Source organism: Hyla sarda, chromosome 4, assembly GCF_029499605.1.
Source record: "Hyla sarda isolate aHylSar1 chromosome 4, aHylSar1.hap1, whole genome shotgun sequence".
Lineage (NCBI taxonomy): Eukaryota > Metazoa > Chordata > Amphibia > Anura > Hylidae > Hyla > Hyla sarda.
In genome coordinates, this window is record NC_079192.1 from 311,624,893 (window position 1) to 311,643,748 (window position 18,856).

General features: G+C 41.4%; 1 protein-coding gene across 1 annotated transcript in view; it reads left to right on the forward strand.

The window, feature by feature from the left end:
- Nucleotides 1–486: 486 nt before the first annotated feature.
- NSG2 (neuronal vesicle trafficking associated 2) overlaps nt 487–18,856 on the forward strand; it is an 89,715-nt gene continuing 71,345 nt past the window's right edge. The window contains exons 1-3 of the mRNA XM_056574857.1: nt 487–643; nt 926–1,077; nt 9,614–9,730. Of these exons, the coding sequence (XP_056430832.1) occupies nt 949–1,077; nt 9,614–9,730 (246 nt within the window). The 5' untranslated portion in view covers nt 487–643; nt 926–948. The remainder of the gene's footprint in view (nt 644–925; nt 1,078–9,613; nt 9,731–18,856) is intronic.

An 18,856-nucleotide genomic window follows, 5' to 3' on the forward strand; every position in this document is an offset into this window, starting at 1 on the left:
TCCATCCCTATAGCTTCTGTAGCAGACCAGCCCTGCTTGCTTAGAATAACAATTCTCCCCTATTATTAAATGTTCTTCCCATCCTCTCCAGTCTCCAGCTGTCTAGGTTACATTTCTTCCCTGAAGTACTCTATGCCTCCGCACACGTCTTTATCGCGTCTCCAAGGAAACATGACGCACATTTCTCATCCTGCTCTCAGTCGACAGGACCAGACACGTTCTCCTCCACAAGTAGCTGGGAGCGCGTGCATATTACCCTCTATTGTCCTTAGTCGTGTGTTGTAGCCCACAATAACATTTACTGTTAAGATGAGGGAAATAAAAAAAAAAAAGAAATAATAATCCGGTATTCTGCTGCTTTTTCTCTAGGGGGCAATGCTGGTTCAAAAGTATGGATTGGTTTGGATTAACTGTAGCAAATTGTTATGTCAACACCAGATGGCGCTAGAGTACAGGTGAATAGTGCAGCTGCTCCAGTCTGAGTGCCGCAGGAAGCATGTACTGCAATAGGCGCCTTATTCCCCTCTAGTAGCTTATAGAAGCCGCTGTTCTAAGAGCATTGTCTGCATCAGCACCACAGACAGGGCTCGCTGCTCCTGCCTTCTCCAGCCTGGCCATAGACATAGGAGAAAGACTTCTTACTGTGAGTATTGTTACCTGTTATGTTCCAGTATGGTCTGTGCAGTCAGCTTGGTGTCAGAGACACTCCCTAGCTGCACAGAGATCCATGTATATGTGTATACTCTGCTGAATGATAATACAACATATAGGCTCTGGGCTTGCCGTAATATAAGGTGGGCTGAGGTGCATTGCATAGGATTGCCTTGGTTTCCTTTATTGGCAGTGTCTTCTGTTCCGTCTCCATTGATCATGCAAGTATCTTCTTTATTCTCTATTCATCCGGGCTCTTCTCTTCATACACCAGGTCTGTAAGTAGAGGAATAAAGGATGGTGAAGCTGGGGAGTAATCTGAGTGACAAAACCAGTAAGGAGCCTTCTGGAGAAGATGGATTTCAGACGGTGCCTCTGATCACACCCTTGGATGTAAATCATCTGCAGTTCTCTGCCCCTGAGAAGGTAAAGTCGTGAATGGATGGTCTGATAGCCGAGGTCTAGATAGCTGTAAACCCCCGTCAATCTATCAACCGCATTGGCTCTTCCCCGTATGTACCATTAAACCAGCAGTGCGTACATGTCAGGCAAGGGGACATGGGGTATGCCAGATTTCATATATATATATATATATATATATATATATATATATATATATACATATCTCAGTGATCATTTTATAGCTTACATTGCATAAGATGTATCATTTATTAACATAAGGCAGTGGGCTCCAAACGGCGGACCTCCAGCTGTCGCAAAACTACAACTCCCAGCATGCTGGGAGTTGTAGTTTTGCGACAGCTGGAGGTCCGCCGTTTGGAGACCACTGACATAGGACATGTTCCAGTATTCGATCATATCCAATGCTCTCCTATTGCTAATTGACATTATTCAGAGAAAGCTGAGAAGGCTCGGCAAACAAGCTCCAGAGTCATTGCCGCAGTTGGCAAAGCCTATTTCACTACCACAAAAAAAGGAAACAAAGAGAATAAAAGATCATCGCCCCCTGTGTATGCACATAACAATACTCTGCATGTAAAAACTGATAACATAAAGCGACCAAGGAGCCCATTGCTCATAATTCCTGGTAACCAAAAGCACAACTAGTATTTTAAAAGAGAGCTTTTGTTGCACTCTTTTTCTGTCTTTGACTTTTTAGACACTTTGATTATGCATTTGTGCCATTTTCTTTGTGACTTTTTTTTTACCATACTCATCATTTTTGGCCTAAAAAAAAGGAGTGTGGTTTAAAGCGTACCTGTCATATCACAGAAAAAAAAAAGAAATTATGCTTATACAGTATATATGTTACTTACTAGGTCATACAGATTCGTTTTGTGTTGGTTTTTTGTGGGTTTAGATTCTGTATTTGGCTCACAAATCCCTTTTGTTCTGCTGCTCACTTATTCTGACATCCTCTGCTCAGGAAGGGGCCTGTCCAAGGCAAGCACTGAGCCTGCCCCTACTCACCATGCATTTACTTCCTTCTGAGACTGTTGTGCTCTGCTGGGTCTTTTCAACCAATCACTGTAGGCTGCTCTGTAACCCCCTCCTTTCTGTTTTTATGCTGCAGTTTGATAGGACAGGAGTGAGCACAGGGGAGTGCTAATCCCCCTCTCACTTACTGTTTTTTGTCCCAGCCTCTGCTTGTGGGGACAAATATGATGCAGCAGCCAGACAGTATTATGTTCAAGACGTATGAAGGCCCCTAGTGGTCTTTTTTTATAAGGCATGATTTCTTTAAAAAGATGATTGCATTTTTTTAATGAACTATATTATAAAAGATTAATGTTTTGCCAAGATGTACAACATGTAAAAAGTTTTTTATTCTGACAGTGCCTATTTAAGTGTTGTAGCTTTTTAGACACATTTATTATTTGTGACTTTTTAAAAAAGATTTGTTGCATTTATGCACAACTCCATTCCATGCAATAGGTGGCGTACAAAGCACACAAAAAAAAAGGGCATTGAAAAAAATGTGCAGATTCATCATATGTAGTGTGACAGAAATTTTTTATGCAATTAAAGGCGATCTGTAGTGCTCTGAACTTTATCCCCTATCCGAAAGGATAGGGGATACGTTTTAGATCGCAGGGAGTCTGAGCGCTGGGGCCCCCCGAGATCTCCTATACGGGGCCGCGGCAATGTCCATTAAAAGGGGCATTCCGTCCCCGCATGATTTGGCAGCCGGCACACCCCTCCATGCATCTCTATGGGATTCATGGAGGGGTGTGCCGGTTGCCGCGTCATGCGGGGAGGGAACGCCCCCTTTCCTGTACATTGCCGCGGCCCCGTACAGGAGATCGCGGGGAGCCCCAATGCTCGGACCTCCAGCAATCTATAACTCTTCCTCTATCCTTCGGATAGGGGATAAAGTTCAGAACACTACATATCTCCTTTAAAAGTGGCATAAAGAAGAAAGTGCAAGTTCCAAAAATATGCAAATGATAAATTCCCCTTCTGTGTTTTGTCATTTAGAGTCACCTGAATTTTCATGAAGCCTAATTATATGCGAACCTTTATGCTTTATGGTTCAAACTACGGAATTTGCTGCCAATGAAATTCTGCTACACAGTGCACACTACAGAATTTCAGTGGCGGATGTTCCACCTCTCAAATTTCCGCAGCCAAAAGAATGAACTATTCTTCTACCGGAATCTGCTCTGCAGACATTGCTGTCTATTGAGACGGTAATGTTCGCACGGTCCTAGCACTGACTAATTTTAGTTGCTGCTGACTGCACATGGAATCTTTTGCCAGCTGGACATTCTCAGTGTGAACCCGGCCTTAAAGGAAATCTGTCATCAGAATCACCCGCACTAAACCTGTTACACAGGCTTGTAGTGCGGGTGATCCTGATTAAAACGCTCCTTACCTGGTTAAAAATGGTTGAGCGCTTCTTAAGATATCTATATTTTTAGTTTTCTGTTATTCCCTGGCTTGGGACTCAGTGGGAGGTGTTATCATCTGGGACTCGGCCACACGTCATTCTAGCTGGGCGGAGCTGCCGCCCGGCTCATGAATATTCATGAACTTATCCTCCTGGTCTAATTCTTCTTTCCCGGTCTAAGTTCATGAATATTCATGAGCCGGGAGGCAGCTCCCGGCTCATGATGATGTGTTTCCCTCTTTATGCACTGAAGCTGGCACGTTCCCTGAGTTTTTCCAGCAAGATGGTGCACCACCTTATTATGTGTGTCAGGTCCGAGCATTCCTAGATGAACAGTTTCCTGGAAAGTGGATTGGTCGTCGTGGGCCAGTTGAATAGCCCCCAAGGTCTCCCGATCTGATCTTTGGGGTCATCTGAAGGCAATTGTCTATGCTGTGAAGATACGAGATGTGCAGCACTTGAAACTACAGATACTGGAAGCCTGTGCTAGCATTTCTCCTGCGATGTTGCTATCAGTGTGTGAAGAGTGGGAGAAGAGGGTTGTATTGACAATCCAACACAATGGGCAGCACATTGAACACATTTTATAAGTGGTCAGAAACTTGTAAATAACTCATGAAAGAATAATGTTACATTAAAACCAAGCACATCATTGTTTTTCTCGTGAAATTCCCAATAAGTTTGATGTGTCACATGACCCTCTTCCTATTGAAAAAACAAAAGTTGGATTCAAAATGGCCGACTTTAAAATGGCTGCCATGGTCACCACCCATCTTGAAAAGTTTCCCCCCTCACATATACTAATGTGCCACAAACAGGAAGTTAATATCACCAAACATTCCCATTTTATTAAGGTGTATCCATATAAATGGCCCACCCTGTATATATATGTGGTGTTTCTCTAACCATACGGCTGTGCAACAAACTGCACAGTGGGAGACTAGAGTAACTCTGTGCCAACGCTTTGTCCGGTTAATCCTTAGGATTGTCAGACCCCAACCAACCATAAATTAATGGCATATACTTGTAATATGCTATAACTTTATGAGAAGAAACTCATATTAATTGTATGGCTGTGCAGGTGGCTAACAAAAGCGGGGTGAGCTTCAGCAGTATTAAAGATTGTGTATAAAAATAGGACAGAATGTTGGACCTAGAAATCACCCGGCATGAAAATTTCCATTACAATTCACTTCCATTAGCTGAAGTACCCAGCAGTTTATACTCACGGTCATTCAGGAATCTGAGATATATATTTGATAAGGTCCTCATAGTAAAGCACTGGTGCACACCAATAATTTTCTTTTCCTGACTATTAATTCAGTTATTCTGCTATTGTGCACCTTATAAAAAAAAAAAAAAACTATGTTTACCATTTACAAGCTGTGAAAAAAATCCTCCAGTGAAGAGTTATGACATTAACTTACACCTAGTACGGTGCCACCTGGCTTGAAAGTGTATAGCAATGTGCATGGCCACCTTGGAGGTCTGGTAGACATAAATGCTTAGTTGCTAAATAACTGCTAAATAATGCTAAATAAACGCGTAAATAGCTGCTAAATAATGCTAAATAGACGCGTTTCGGACCTGCTAGGTCCATCCTCAGTAGACTACTGAGGATGGACCTAGCAGGTCCAAAACGCGTCTAGTCCTAGCATACCAAGTCAAGCGCTACTACTCTCAAGCACTGCAACAACTGATCTAACCCTGAGGCTAAGCACAGACCAAGGAAATCATCCTAGCGCACCCGGGACCACACACGCGCCCATCACCACCAGCTCCGGTCACCGCTGGCTGGTACAGCATAATTTCTTCACCTGCAGAGAGGACGGACACCGCAGAAGCTACAGGAAGCACCGGGTGAGTGGTACATAGTACCTGACATCTTCTCCCCCTTATCTGCTTACCTATATTTGCAACTGCTGGAGCCTCCTCTGTCTGTCCCACCACGGGACCGCAGTACATCCTGCGGCTTTCCCGCTCTGCTGTATCCAGCGCGGTCGCAGCACCGCCAACAGCTATACTACTACAGGCTTGTATCCTTCTTATATCACAGCCGCAATATTGCTATATCGGATACATTGTTTCTACGGGACGAGATTGTCCCCACAGTCGCAGTACAGCTATATCCATAACTTTCTTTCACTTTACAATTGATTGTTTCTTTCACCTTTGCATTGGAGACACTGCATAAGTATGGTCGTAGTACCGTGCATAACTTACTAACTTCTTTTCGGTCGCAGCACCGATACTGTGCATTGGCCAATTGGGTACATGGTCCAGTGGGACATACTGGCCAATATACGTGAACATTACCATCAGTTACTTGAGAAGCAGAGCTTCTGTCCAGTGCTTTGAACTATTGACTTTATGGCTATTGAATACTGACTCTATGGTATAATTATTTGACTTGGTATTATCAGTGTAGTACTATATATATTAATTTTTTTTTATTGATTATTATTATTTTTTATTGTGCATTGGAAAACATAAGTGCTAGGACCCAGCACTTTTTTCCATATATTGTATGTCATTTTATAACAAATAAATTGTTTAAGCATCCAAGTACAAACCATTCACCTTTTCCTTCTTTCTCTCTCCTTTTTTCTCTTTGTCCTCTTCACATTCACCCATCACACCTAACCTCTATCACAGCTACACTAACATACACGCCTCAGCCATACACACATCATACACACACACTCACACACACTGTCATACATTTTCAACGCATCTCATACACCGCCATACACTCTAGTACATTCATTACCATACATATCACATTCACAATATATAACACTCTACCATAACCATCATCCCATATACACAGACACACTGACAACACCCTACCACTCCACCACCCAATCAAACCAGAACATCACTATAGTAATCCCTATAGACCTAGAGAACCAGTCACCTTTTTTCCTTTCTCTTGATATATATATAAAAAAAGGTTTTGCCTGGAATACCCCTTTAAGGACACAAGACTCCATCAGTTTGATTGCTTGATTATTCATGCGGCCCATTAAATTCATCACTGCCAACCGCACATCCATTGTTTTACAAAGGGCGATGTGCGTCCAATAACAATAATTTAAAAGGAACCAATCAGCCAATGAACGAGCATTTACATTGTGCTTGAGACTATATTGGGCTTTAGTTTTGTTGTCTGCACTCTGTCAGCTACTAGGTCTATGCCTTACAGTGAAGTATTTTGGTAGGTAGTTACCGGGAGGTAGTTTTTTATGCTTTTACACCCTCTTTTACACCCTATACACTTGGATTTCATTTTTAGATTATTTTGGCTTGTACCCATGGAGCAGTTTTCACCATTTGCACTGTTCTGGACTATAGGATTCTCTCTGATTATATTTTGTTTAAAAATGTATAAATAGTAATAAATATTATACAGTAGTCATCTTAAAACATTTTTGGGCATATTTCCTTCATCATTTGTGGAGTAAAGTAACAATACAATTGCCTTTAAATAGAATTGTTATTATGATTTTTGATTATGTAGATATCGTAAGAGAAGTATTAATCTTCAGAGTTGGGGGTTGGTCCACTTTTTTCTTGCTAATATGTTCTTATCTTTAGGAAATCTCTATTATATTTTTTTTATCTTACCTGAGCTTCTGTTGAGAACTTTCCTTACAGCAGCTACATGGACCAAAGTAAATTGTAGTCTGGAGAAGACTCATTGACTTCTGTGGGAGAGTTTCCTAGGCATGCTCTGCAACCTGTGCAGGGGAGGAGGGTTCAGAGTTCAGTGTGCAGAAAGTAAGGCCCCTTTCACACTATAAAAATTCATCCGTAATGAACGTCCGTCATAAAAATCTTGAAAATCGGCCGTTATTTTGTGATGGGCGATAGTAACCGGAGAAATAGTGCATGCACTATTTCTTCCCTTCATTTGCCCATCACAAAATAACGCCCGTTGTTAATAACGGGCAATAATGGGTTAAAACGGCTATTAGAAAACTCCCATAGACTATAATGGGACTTTCTAACGGCCGTTAGGGATTTTCTAATGGCCGTTTAACAGCCGATTTTCAAGATTTTTATGATGGATGTTCATTACGGATGAATTTTTATCGTGTGAAAGGGTCCTAAGTCTGCATGTGATGACCACTGAGGGGCATGCCTGCTGAACAGTGATCTGGGTAAGGCATGGTACCCTGGTGTCAGTTGGGCATCACTGATAAGACTAAAGAGAAAATAGGGTTTCCATGAGTATGAAAGATTTTTTTTTGTTACTAAAAGAGCAGTGAAACCTCAGCATGGTACTTTGGTACTTTGATATTGTTATGGTTTATTTCTTATATCCGGAGGAGGAGAAGCGCCACTCGGGAAGTCCTCTCTTTTTATTGGATATATCCACAATCTCACATAGTTTATTTATTGTCCTTGTTAGGAATACGGTATGATCACATTGTTGGCCTGTACGTAACCTCGTTTTATTATTCTCATTTTACCCTTTTTACGCATTTAGTGCAACCTTTTAGTATTTTGTGACAGATTCTATGTGTGTGAAAAAAAAATCAATTTCAAAGCAAAGGTTGATTGTTTTCAGTAGGCATTTGCTTAGAATGTCATGTCAGACAAATATCTGAGTTATGCCAAAAAGGTTTAGGTCTTCATTTTGGTGTGTGTTTTTTCGCATCATTTTTCACATGTGTTGCTTTGTGCATATTTCTGCAAAACGGATTTGCTAGATGTTATTCTTCAGATGTGCTTGTGGTGGTCATGAATTTATCAACTGTGAATTGTTTTTGCAAAGATACAATGCAAATGGTCCAAAAATTTGCAAATCTGCACCACCCCAAGAAGAGGTCTAGAAAAAGGCTTTCTTATACTTTTTTTTTTTTTTTTTTTATCTCACAGCCTTCTTTAGTGAACTGAGAAAGAAGAGAAAGCAACTACACAAGCAATGATAAATTCCCTCCCATATGTCTTCATGTATATACAGTATCTAGTATGGCAAAAAAAATTTTGACTGGATTTCCCCTTTGAAGTTAATCATTTTCGATTCTTTGATATGTTTTCGGAGCTTCAGGAAAAATAACAAAGAAGCACACGTACCTGAGATGATCTCACACCGCTTCTGTTTTCCTGAGCATCTGGTCCCCACTGTAGTCCTCTTTTTGATGGTTTCTGTGACATGCCGTGCAGACAGGAACTGCCGACTCCAGTTCCTGTCCACAGGGCATTTCATAAGAGCCATAAAGAAGAGGACCGTAGTGGACATAAGACATTTAGGAAAAAGGCAGCTGCAGAGGATCAGGTTGGGTAAGTATGTTTCGTTGTTATTTTCTCTGAAACGCCAGAAACATATTAAAAAAAAAACAAAAAAAAAAAAAACCTTCCTGTCTGGAAAACAGCCAACGAGGCCTTAAAGGGGTAGTCTGCTGTAAACATCTTATTCCCTATACAAAGGATAGGGGATAAGGTGTTAGATTGCGGGAGTGCCACCGCTAGGGACACCCTCCGTCTCCGCTGCGGCACCCCTGTCATTTGGTGCACGGAGCAAACACCGCTTAGTGCCCTATGACTAGTGATGCTGGCCACGCCCCCTCCATTTATGTTTATGGGAGTTCTATGTCCATTCAAGTCTAGGTACTAGCTGTCACGTCCCCTCCCATAGACATGAATAGAGGGGGCGCTGCATGATGTCACGAATGTGGAAGCTGCAAGCTTCCGTGTTCTGGCCCCGCCACTGGGGACCCCCGCAATCTAACATCTTATCCTCTATCCTTTGCATAGGGGATGAGATGTTTACAGTGGAGTACCCCTTTAAGAACCATTTTTTACGTCCTTTATACATAACTATATAGGAAACTCCATTCTACTAACAGGTTGATATACTAAGAGTCTTACCCCAACTATCATACATCTATGACATATCCTATGAAAATACCCTAAATGTCTAAAAAAGAAAAAAAAATCTATAATAAATGGGACATCTCTATTAGTCAAAGAAGCTGATTGTTAGTGGGGCTCTTCTATGAAACAGGAGTTGTCCTAAGCAGAGCACCCTAGAATCCAAAGTGGAAAGATTTCTATTTCTGTACATCATCATATGTAAAATTCTAATAAGCTGTTGTGTTCTAGGTGGTTGTCAAGACAAGGACAGAATATCAGTCAGAACAAAAGAACAAGAAAATTAGAGTGCCAAAGATAGCAGAGTTCACTGTCAGCTTCACGGATGGGGTGACTGAGAGGATAAAGGTATTGTATCTGTATTTTGTTTGTGATAACTTCAGTTTCAATTGCTTGCCAGGTGTAGATGATTTTTTTTGTGCATCAAGATTGTATCATTTTGTATTTTTGCTAATTACTTTTATTTTATTGCATTTTAATTATATTAATTAAACAAATTAATTGGTTGAATATGAGGAATACATATGAATATTTATCCTATTTTTTTACCATAACTGCTATACATCTAGTTTCAGGAGTAATACATCTAGGAGCACATTTATCAAAGCATTTAGTAGTTTTTTTTCTTTGCTTAAAATTGACGCTAAAAAAGTTGCATGTTCGACTACTCTATTTTTTTGTCCGACTTTTTGAAAAAAAAAAAAACTTGCTTACCAAAGCAAAAAGTCAAAAAAGTTGCATCGCATGAAAAAAACTACCAAATTTACTCCCTGTTGGTGATTTTACGGCATTTTCTGGACATTTTCAGACAGTCTTGTAACAATCAGTTTCTTCCTATATTTTTCAGTTTTAATTATTATTTTATTTAAATAGGAGAAAGGTTAGAGAGGAAATTAGAGGAAGAACTGGAATACTTTTATTTATTATTTTGGCAATTTTTATATTTTTAAAGCACCTTTAATTTCTTTCCCCTCCATGTCTTAGCTTTAATTGGTATCAATCACTATAAAAGCATAAATATATTTAGTTTCTTATGATGTTTTAAAGGAAAACAGTCATCTGTTCACCCACACTGGACCCAATACACTGGGTTATAGTGTGGGTGAACAGGAGACCGATGAAGGGTTAATGGGTTAAATACATACCTGCACTCCAGCGATCTGTCCCTCCGCAGGATTGGCATCCATCTTTATTGAATTGCGCGCTGGAGGCGGGCCTGCTGACTCAATTAAAATATTTGTTGTCGCGGGTCACATGAGCGCTCAGTCTGTGCAGTGCTCACATGACCTGTGACAATGAATATTTATATTGAGCCGGCCGACAGATGACCGTTTTCCTTTAATGTAAAACATAGTATGGTATCACGTACAAAGAAGTCCAATAGCTCAGCTCACCACACCTGCAACTTGTAAAGCCCCTCCTCGGTGCACGGAAAGCCGGGGGAACAGCAACAAAAGATCCAAATTCACAGAAGATGCTGCTCACGAGGTGATGATCCCACTATTACTTTATTAATTTTCCAGCATACAAAGCCATATAAAAGCAAGACTAACGCGTTTTGGACGCCATGTCCTTAGTCATTGTCACATAGCCAAATGGTATCAGTTACAAAATCCATATTTGTTCAGAAGGGATGAGTCTTATATTTGACCCTAGTTTATAGCCTTTAGTTTTTTTGTGTGTTAAAATTTGAAAACATAAAGAAGTGGAAGTAGAGTTCAAAGGTGGCATCAGCCAGAAAATGTGTAGAGAAGGACAAAAATAGGGGGCGCTCCCAGGGAAAGACACAATGCAGAATCTAATGCCAGATTTTGCTTGTAGCTCGCAAATTGTGGTTGTGAGTTGTTGGATAGAAGCTGCTGCACTCCGACTGGTTCTGGGCTCTTGTGCCAGAGCCAGTGGAGAAACAGGATAGGTAGCTGGAGCTACGAAAAAAAATGGTCTTTTGGGAGGCGCTGCTCGTGTGTGTGAAAGGACAGAGAGACTCAGGCCAGCACAGGTTAAACTTGTTTATTTTGCAAAAAGGGTGGACAACTCGTTTCGGCACACACAAAGTGCCTTCCTCAGGTCCAAAGAGTACAATGCAAACTTCTGTTAGTATGCATTGTACTCTTTGGACCTGAGGAAGGCCCTTTGTGTGTTCTGAAACGTGTTGTCCACCCTTTTTGCTAAATAAACAAGTTTAACCTGTGCTGGCCTGAGTCTCTCCATCCTTTCACACACACACACGAGCAGCGCCTCCCAAAACACCATTTTTTTCGTAGCTCCAGCTTCCTATCCTGTATCAGCCAGAAGAGCTACTTTTCATATGTGGGTTCACTAGAGGTCACTATAGCCAGAGGGTTAAAACAGAACAAAAGAATGGCAAATGATGTAGCACTTTTATTGTACATCTAAAGACACAATGGCCCTCATTTACTAAGAAAATCGGGTTGTAAGTCTATGTTGCTTTCTTACCCGACTGCTTTTTTCCCCTGGTATTTATTATTATGTCGCCTCCTGTTTGTCGCACGTGGGTTTTGTAGGTTTTGGTTTCCAACTCCTCTGAGCTGTCGGGAAAAAATCCACAACAATTCAACAAATTCGGGTTGGAAACCTTAATAAATACGTGGGAAAGCTCAGAAATGTCGGGTAACGCCCCTTTTTCGGGTTTGGGAGAATCCACATCGGGTCTGTCGGGAAGAAATGTCGCATAGTGTCGCAGACTGGCGCACGATGTCTGCGACATGGCGCAGACAAAGATGCGACAAAAAAACCCGACAAAAGAGGTCGGGTTTAGAATAGTAAATGAGGGCCAATGAGTGAACTGTTCTTGTTCAATCTTGTAAAATTGCATGTTAGATTTGGAAGACTATTTATTTGTACCAGAACCCTGTCTATGCAACAATACATTATAAATGTGTTCAAATGTCTTAGTGTAAAGAAAATCTTCACTTTTTATTACCATGTTTTTAAGGCGCTAAATAATTTCACAATATATATTTATATTAGGTGGTGCTATTTTTTCCTGATACAGAGCTCCAAGTCCATCTCCTTAAATAGATTTAAAGTATTCATACAGTTAAATATTGAACACATTTGAAAGATAGTACGGAATGTTAAAAGCTCCTGTGCCATATAATGAAGTTAGGAGAAGAAAGTATAGCTGCAGAAGCAGACTACACAGGGTGGGTTTGTAGTCTGTTACCATGGATGCACATACAGAAGCTATAGATGAAAGGCATTAAAACATTTTATATTAAAACTATTTGCAAATTGCTTCATTTTTCATTTTAGTTGCTTTGGGGACAAAATTAAATATGAAGCCTGACATAACCTTTAGTTTTTTTAAGTTTGCAAATAGTCATGAAAAGTAGTAACATTTTATGTTTTGTGCTCCATGTAGACCTATGTATATTTATGGTCACAGACTGCAAACCTGCATGTAACTCTGCAGCCCTGCATTACCCTACATTCTCTGCTCCCTTTTCCTGGTGTAGTTAAAGGGGTACTCCGGTGGAAAACTATTTTTTTTTTCATGTCAACTGGCTCCAGAAAGTTATACAGATTTGTAAATGACTTCTATTAAAAAATCTTAATCCTTCCAGTACTTATCAGTTGCTCTATACTACAGAGGAAGTTGAGTTGTTCTTTTCTGTCTGACCACAGTGCTCTTTGCTGACACCTCTGTTTGTGTCATGAAATGTCCAGCGTAGGAATAAATTCCCACTGCAAACTTCTCCTGCTCCAGACAGTTCCTGACATGGACAGAGGTGTCAGCAGAGAACACCGTGGTCAGACAGAAAATAACAACTCAACGGAGTATACAGCAGCTGATAAGTACTGGAAGGATTAAGATTTTTAAATAGAAGTACAGTGACCCCCCCGACTTATGATGGCCTTGACATATGATCATTTCAACATATGATGGCCTCTCAAAGCCCATCATATGTTGAAGGCAGCATCGACATATGATGCTGCTGTGTGTCGGGGCCATCGTACAAACAGCTATGTGACAGCGCTGACAACTTCAGCAACTGACAGATAGTTGTTTAATGTGCCCCGTGTGCCCCGTTCTGCCTCCTGTTACTCACATGCTGTCCTGCTAACTCATACAGGCTTTCACTGTGAGCTCTGTGTAAGCCCCGCCCCCCAGTGCAGCCATAGCCAATAGCCTGTAGCATCTTGCTGCAGGCATCCAATGAGCTGCTGGCTGCCCTCCCCTTCCTTTCCTATAGAGCTGTAGTCGGCAGGATGGCAATGGAGGACATTCTGTCCCCCCTGAAGGTATTTAAAGAACTGTACAGTACTGTATGCGATGTCACACATCAGATACAATACATATACACACTATACACCCCTTACATCAATGTTTCCCTATCAGTGTGCCTCCAGCTGTTGCAAAACTATAACTCCCAGAATGCCCAGACAGTCAATGGCTGTACATGCATGCTTAGAGTTGTAGTTGTGCAACAGCTGGAGGCACCCTGGTTTGTTAAACACTCCCCATACACTCCACATACAATGGTCATCCCAGAACCAATTAGCAGTTTCCCATAGAGATATGTATTCAACATACAATGGTTCCAAGGCCCCAGAACCAATTACCATTTTTACATAGACATATGTACTCGACATATGATGGTTTCAACATATGAGGGTTCTACTGGAACCAATTAATATCATATGTTGAGGGACCACTGTAATTTACAAATCTGTTTAACTTTCTGGAGGCAGTTGAAAAAAATTGTCTTCCACCGGAGTACCCTTTAAAGGAAACATGTCACCAGCTTAAACTACAACTAATTCAGAGAAATCATAGTTTAAAAATGCCACTAAGACCCCTAGTAGTCATTTGGGCGGGTTCTCCGCTGCTGCAAGCCTCTCAAGTGACTCCCTAAAACAGACGCATCATTCAGTACATGCAGGGCAGAGAGCAGCCGCTGTGATTAGTTACACGGGTCCCGACACCATTTTTCGACTATGATTTCTCTGAATTATAGTATATCAGGATGGTGCTGCTCAGGGTGATTTGTGTATGCCCCAGAATAGAAATATCATAAGAGATTGCAAACTGTATATTGTCAGGCTATGACTGGCCTACAAATTGTTCTCCTATTGCCAAGCTAATCCAGTGATGGCAAAGATAGATGAAAAGTGACTCATTATTGGCCATTATCAGTGCTTGCTTTGTCTTCTTCTCTATACTTTTTATGTTTTGTTATATCTTTTTTCATCTCTCTTTGTACTGACTGTCACAACATTGTACATTTCATTCTTCAGAAGAACGTTGCCAATCTTCTCCTATTATCTACCATTATCCACAATTTTAAGGACTTCAGCAAACCCTACATTAGTAATGGTTTCATTTTTTTCCCAGGATACAAAGTGCAAGGTTGCTCAATGCTCTATTTTCTTTTCCATCAAGTATTATAGAACCGCTACTGTGCAGTAATATTCAGACCACACTCTTATATTCACCTTCTGCTGCACATTTATTAGTGTAATAGTGTAATCAGTCTGGCAATTATACAGGGAAATGCTTAATGTAACTGAGTCATTACCGAAGTCGGCCAATGCTGCACTTTACAAGTCATTTCCTTAAAAGTTTAGCATTTCTGGATGATTCAACTTTAAAATTCGAATTCCTTTTTGCTGCTCAATAAAATAGGTATACAGTAATTCAATCTATTTATTAATGTCAGAATGGTTGCCTAATATAGGACACATTACATTAACAAATATCCAGGGCATCCTATTTTATCTAGAGGCATTTAAGGGAATCATTTAGTTCTATATCATGCTAAAAGTTTCAAAAAGTGTCAAAGAGGCTTTGCTAAGCCTTAGCATATATGCCAAATAATTCCCCCACCCCCTTGTCTTCCATGATTGATAAACAGGGCTTGTCTTCTAGTACTGAGCCCTGTACATTAACCGTTCTGCAATGTCTTCTTGACACTTAAGTTCTGAACATAATATAGAGCTGACAGATTCCTTTTAAAGGGGTGCTCCGCTGCCACAGCGTACGGAACATTTTGTTCCGAACGCTGGGTTTGGGCTGCGAGGGTCGTGATGTCCTTTTCACGCCCCTCGTGATGTCACACCAACTCAATGCAAGTCTATGGGAGGCTGCCACACCTCCTCCCATAGACTTACATTGAGGGGGCATAGCGTGACGTCATGAGGGGCTTGGCCGTGACATCACGACCCCCGCAGCCCGCACCCAGCATTCGGAACAAAATGTTTCGAATGCTGGGGCAGGGGAGTACCCTTTTAATATGGAGTTGATGCCCCTCTAAAGTTATAACAGTTTCTGATCTTTTGAATTTTTACTCATTCATTCAGAAGAGCGTGGGTGAGGTCAGACAGTAATGTTGGACAAGAAGGCCTGGCTCACAGTCTCCATTTTAGTGCATTCTAAAGGTGTTTAATGGAGTAGAGGTTAGGGCTCTGTGTGGCCCCACGAGTTCTTTTACACTCAACTCACCCTGCCTTTATGGACTTGCCTTGTGCTGTGGGGCACAGATGAGCTGGAACAGAAAAGAGCCTTCCCAAAATGATTCACACTAAACTGGAAGAATACAATAGTCCAAGATGTCTTGGTATGCTGAAACTTTAAAGGGGTACTCCGCCCCTAGACATCTTATCCCCTATCCAAAATGGCGGGACCCCGCGATCTCCCTGCTGCACCAGGCATTCATTTAGAGCGCCGGGTGCAGCGTTGGAGGCTTGTGACATCACATCCATGCCCCCTCAAGGCAAGTCTATGGGAGGGGGCGTGATGTCCTTTCCCATAGACTTGAAATGAGGGGGCATGGCCGTGTCATTATGAGCTGGGCGTGACCATGACGTCATGTGCCTCCATGCCGCATCGCCAGTTATCTGGCATGGAGCAAAGTTTGCTCCCTGCACCAGAGGTCTGGGGTTCTGCAGCCGAGATCCCCTTTGGATAGGGGATAAGATGTCTAGGGGCGGAGTACCCCTTTAAGAATCCCTTTGACTGGAACCAAAGGACCCAATAGCATCATTACTCCTCCACCAAACTTTACACTCGACTAATGCATAACATTCTGAGACTGCCATAGAGAAGTAAATTCATCAACCTACAGAACACATTGCACTGCACAGAGTCTGATGGTGGCACGCTTTCCACTGCGCAGTACGACTCTTGGCATTATGTTTGGTGATGTAAGGTTTGCATGCCGCTGCTTGGCCAAGGAAACCCTTGCCATAAAGCTCCTGGCCAGGCATAGTTTTGTGCTGATTTCAGTTCCAGAGCGTTGGTGACTTTTAATGCACCATGCCTCTCAGCATTCAGTATCCCTGCTCAGTAATGTTATGCTGTGGTTCCCATATGCTTCCACGTTTTCGATAAACCACTCACAGTTTATTATTGAGGATCTATAAGAAGGGACTTTAGTTGGCTGCTGCTTATGCAAATTTTCTCAACTTCTATATTTTTAGCCATAAGCGGCAGGTCCCCAGCTGCAGTCTATGAATCGAGTGCAGTCCGGATGTCTCTCAGGATGTACATGTTCATCCTTGTGCAGTAAGTACCAAGCAGCCAGAATGTACGTGTACATCCATTGTCCTCTGGTGGTTAATAGGGTATTTTGATGTATTTATTACAACAAAAAAGAGACGGAATACAGTGCATACAATAGTATATCAGATATATACAATTGTCCCCTTTTTAGTCTGTAAAAGTAGAAATGGTAATGGTAAAAGTCTTTAAAAACTTCTATATTTCCCATAACAATACAGTCCATATGTAGAAAATCCTGCAAAAAAAAAATCCTTCGAGGAGAGAAGTTATTGGTACTTTGCACCACTCAGTGTTCTGGAGATGCATGTCGCTGTTGTAGTATGCCAATCCCTTAAGATGCTGTGAAAATGCCTTCTAGTCTCAAGCAATTGTGCTCGGCCGCTGCAGAATGACAGGCCGCCCGCATACACGAGAGGGGGTAAAGTAGTAGCTGCAGTATACCTGCAGAGGAAGAAGCATTCTGATTGTAGTGATGTACCCGTGAAGGAGGCAATGGAGTAGCAGAGAATGCTATCATCCTTGTGGAATTGATGGAGCTCGGAGTGTGCGCTCTCTCCTTTTGAAGAAGAAGATGATGATGATGGATAATAAACTTCTCTGGATTTTGGGTCAATTGTTGCCATCACTTGTAGTGACTAAGATGAAAAATTGTAATGTGCTAAGCTTTTACAGTAATTTCTTTCTGTACAGTATTCATTTTTGATGTCCATGCCACAACAACTTACGCTCTAGCTCTTTCGCTCGAAGTATTCTCTGTCTGTTTGGTACAGCACCAGTTATAGTGGCAATTCCGGTATCAGAAATTTGTATTTAAATAAGACTATCTCCCCAAGACAAACATATATATATATATATATATAAATATATATATATATATTATACTGTATAACATATGTATACTTATTATACAAGTAAAGTGTTGTCACTATGTGGTGTCGGGTGAAGGTAATGTGCAAATTAACATTTTTGTGACGCCAGGGCGTGGTTAGCCTATACACTACCCTAGGTTAAGCCAGCTTCTCCTGGGCCAGGCACGGGGCAATAAGTACTCCGACGCAAGGTTACGGAAAAGCTGACTTTACTGAGGCAGGATAGATGATAAAATCCATTACAACTCGAATTGGTATAAAGAGAGGTACAGGGTGAACCTTGGGAGCTTATCGGCTTGCTGGGACTTATAGTTGATTGTGCTGTGTATGACTGACTTGTTGTATGGCAACCCACATTTGACTTTACTGACTGTATGACTAATTTGACTGACTTGAATTGAATCCCTGAGACTTAAGTGCTTACCGCTAGACTTGACATTTACCTGGGTGCTGGGGTTATGACTTAGCAGATGTGTGGTTGCAGGATTAGACTTGAAGCCTCCTCAGAATTACCTCACAGACTCACTTCAGACATTCCCCAAACTGTAGCTCAGCTACATCTCTCTCCTCTCCTGAACTGAACTCTGAACTTCTACCACACTATATAAGGGGCAGATTTGGAGCATTCCCATTGGGCAGATATGTCACATGGTTCACCTCATACACACTCCCCTAACAACAAGGTCTCTAAGAACAGGGATTAAAGCAACAGGTATACAATAAATGACAATACATTAACCATAGCATAATATTAGTAGATATAGAGTCCTGAATAGGGTGGGACACTGAAGGCAACATCTGCCGCACAGGATAGGCAGTATGCTATATTTTGTACTGTGTCACCACAACTATAATTTTACCGGCTTTAGCATGCTTTTGCATAGTTTTACCTTGATAGAAAGTTATGTAATGAAATCATTTTTTTGTGTTATTTTGTCTCAGCTGCTCCTTGGCTCCTCCCTAACTCTCGACACAATATCTCATCTTCTACTGTCTGAGTAGGTGTAGCTGGATCTTATCTCTAAGCTCAAGATCTTTATTGGGGTGTTTAGGAAGAATGATGCATGCTTATAGCATGCT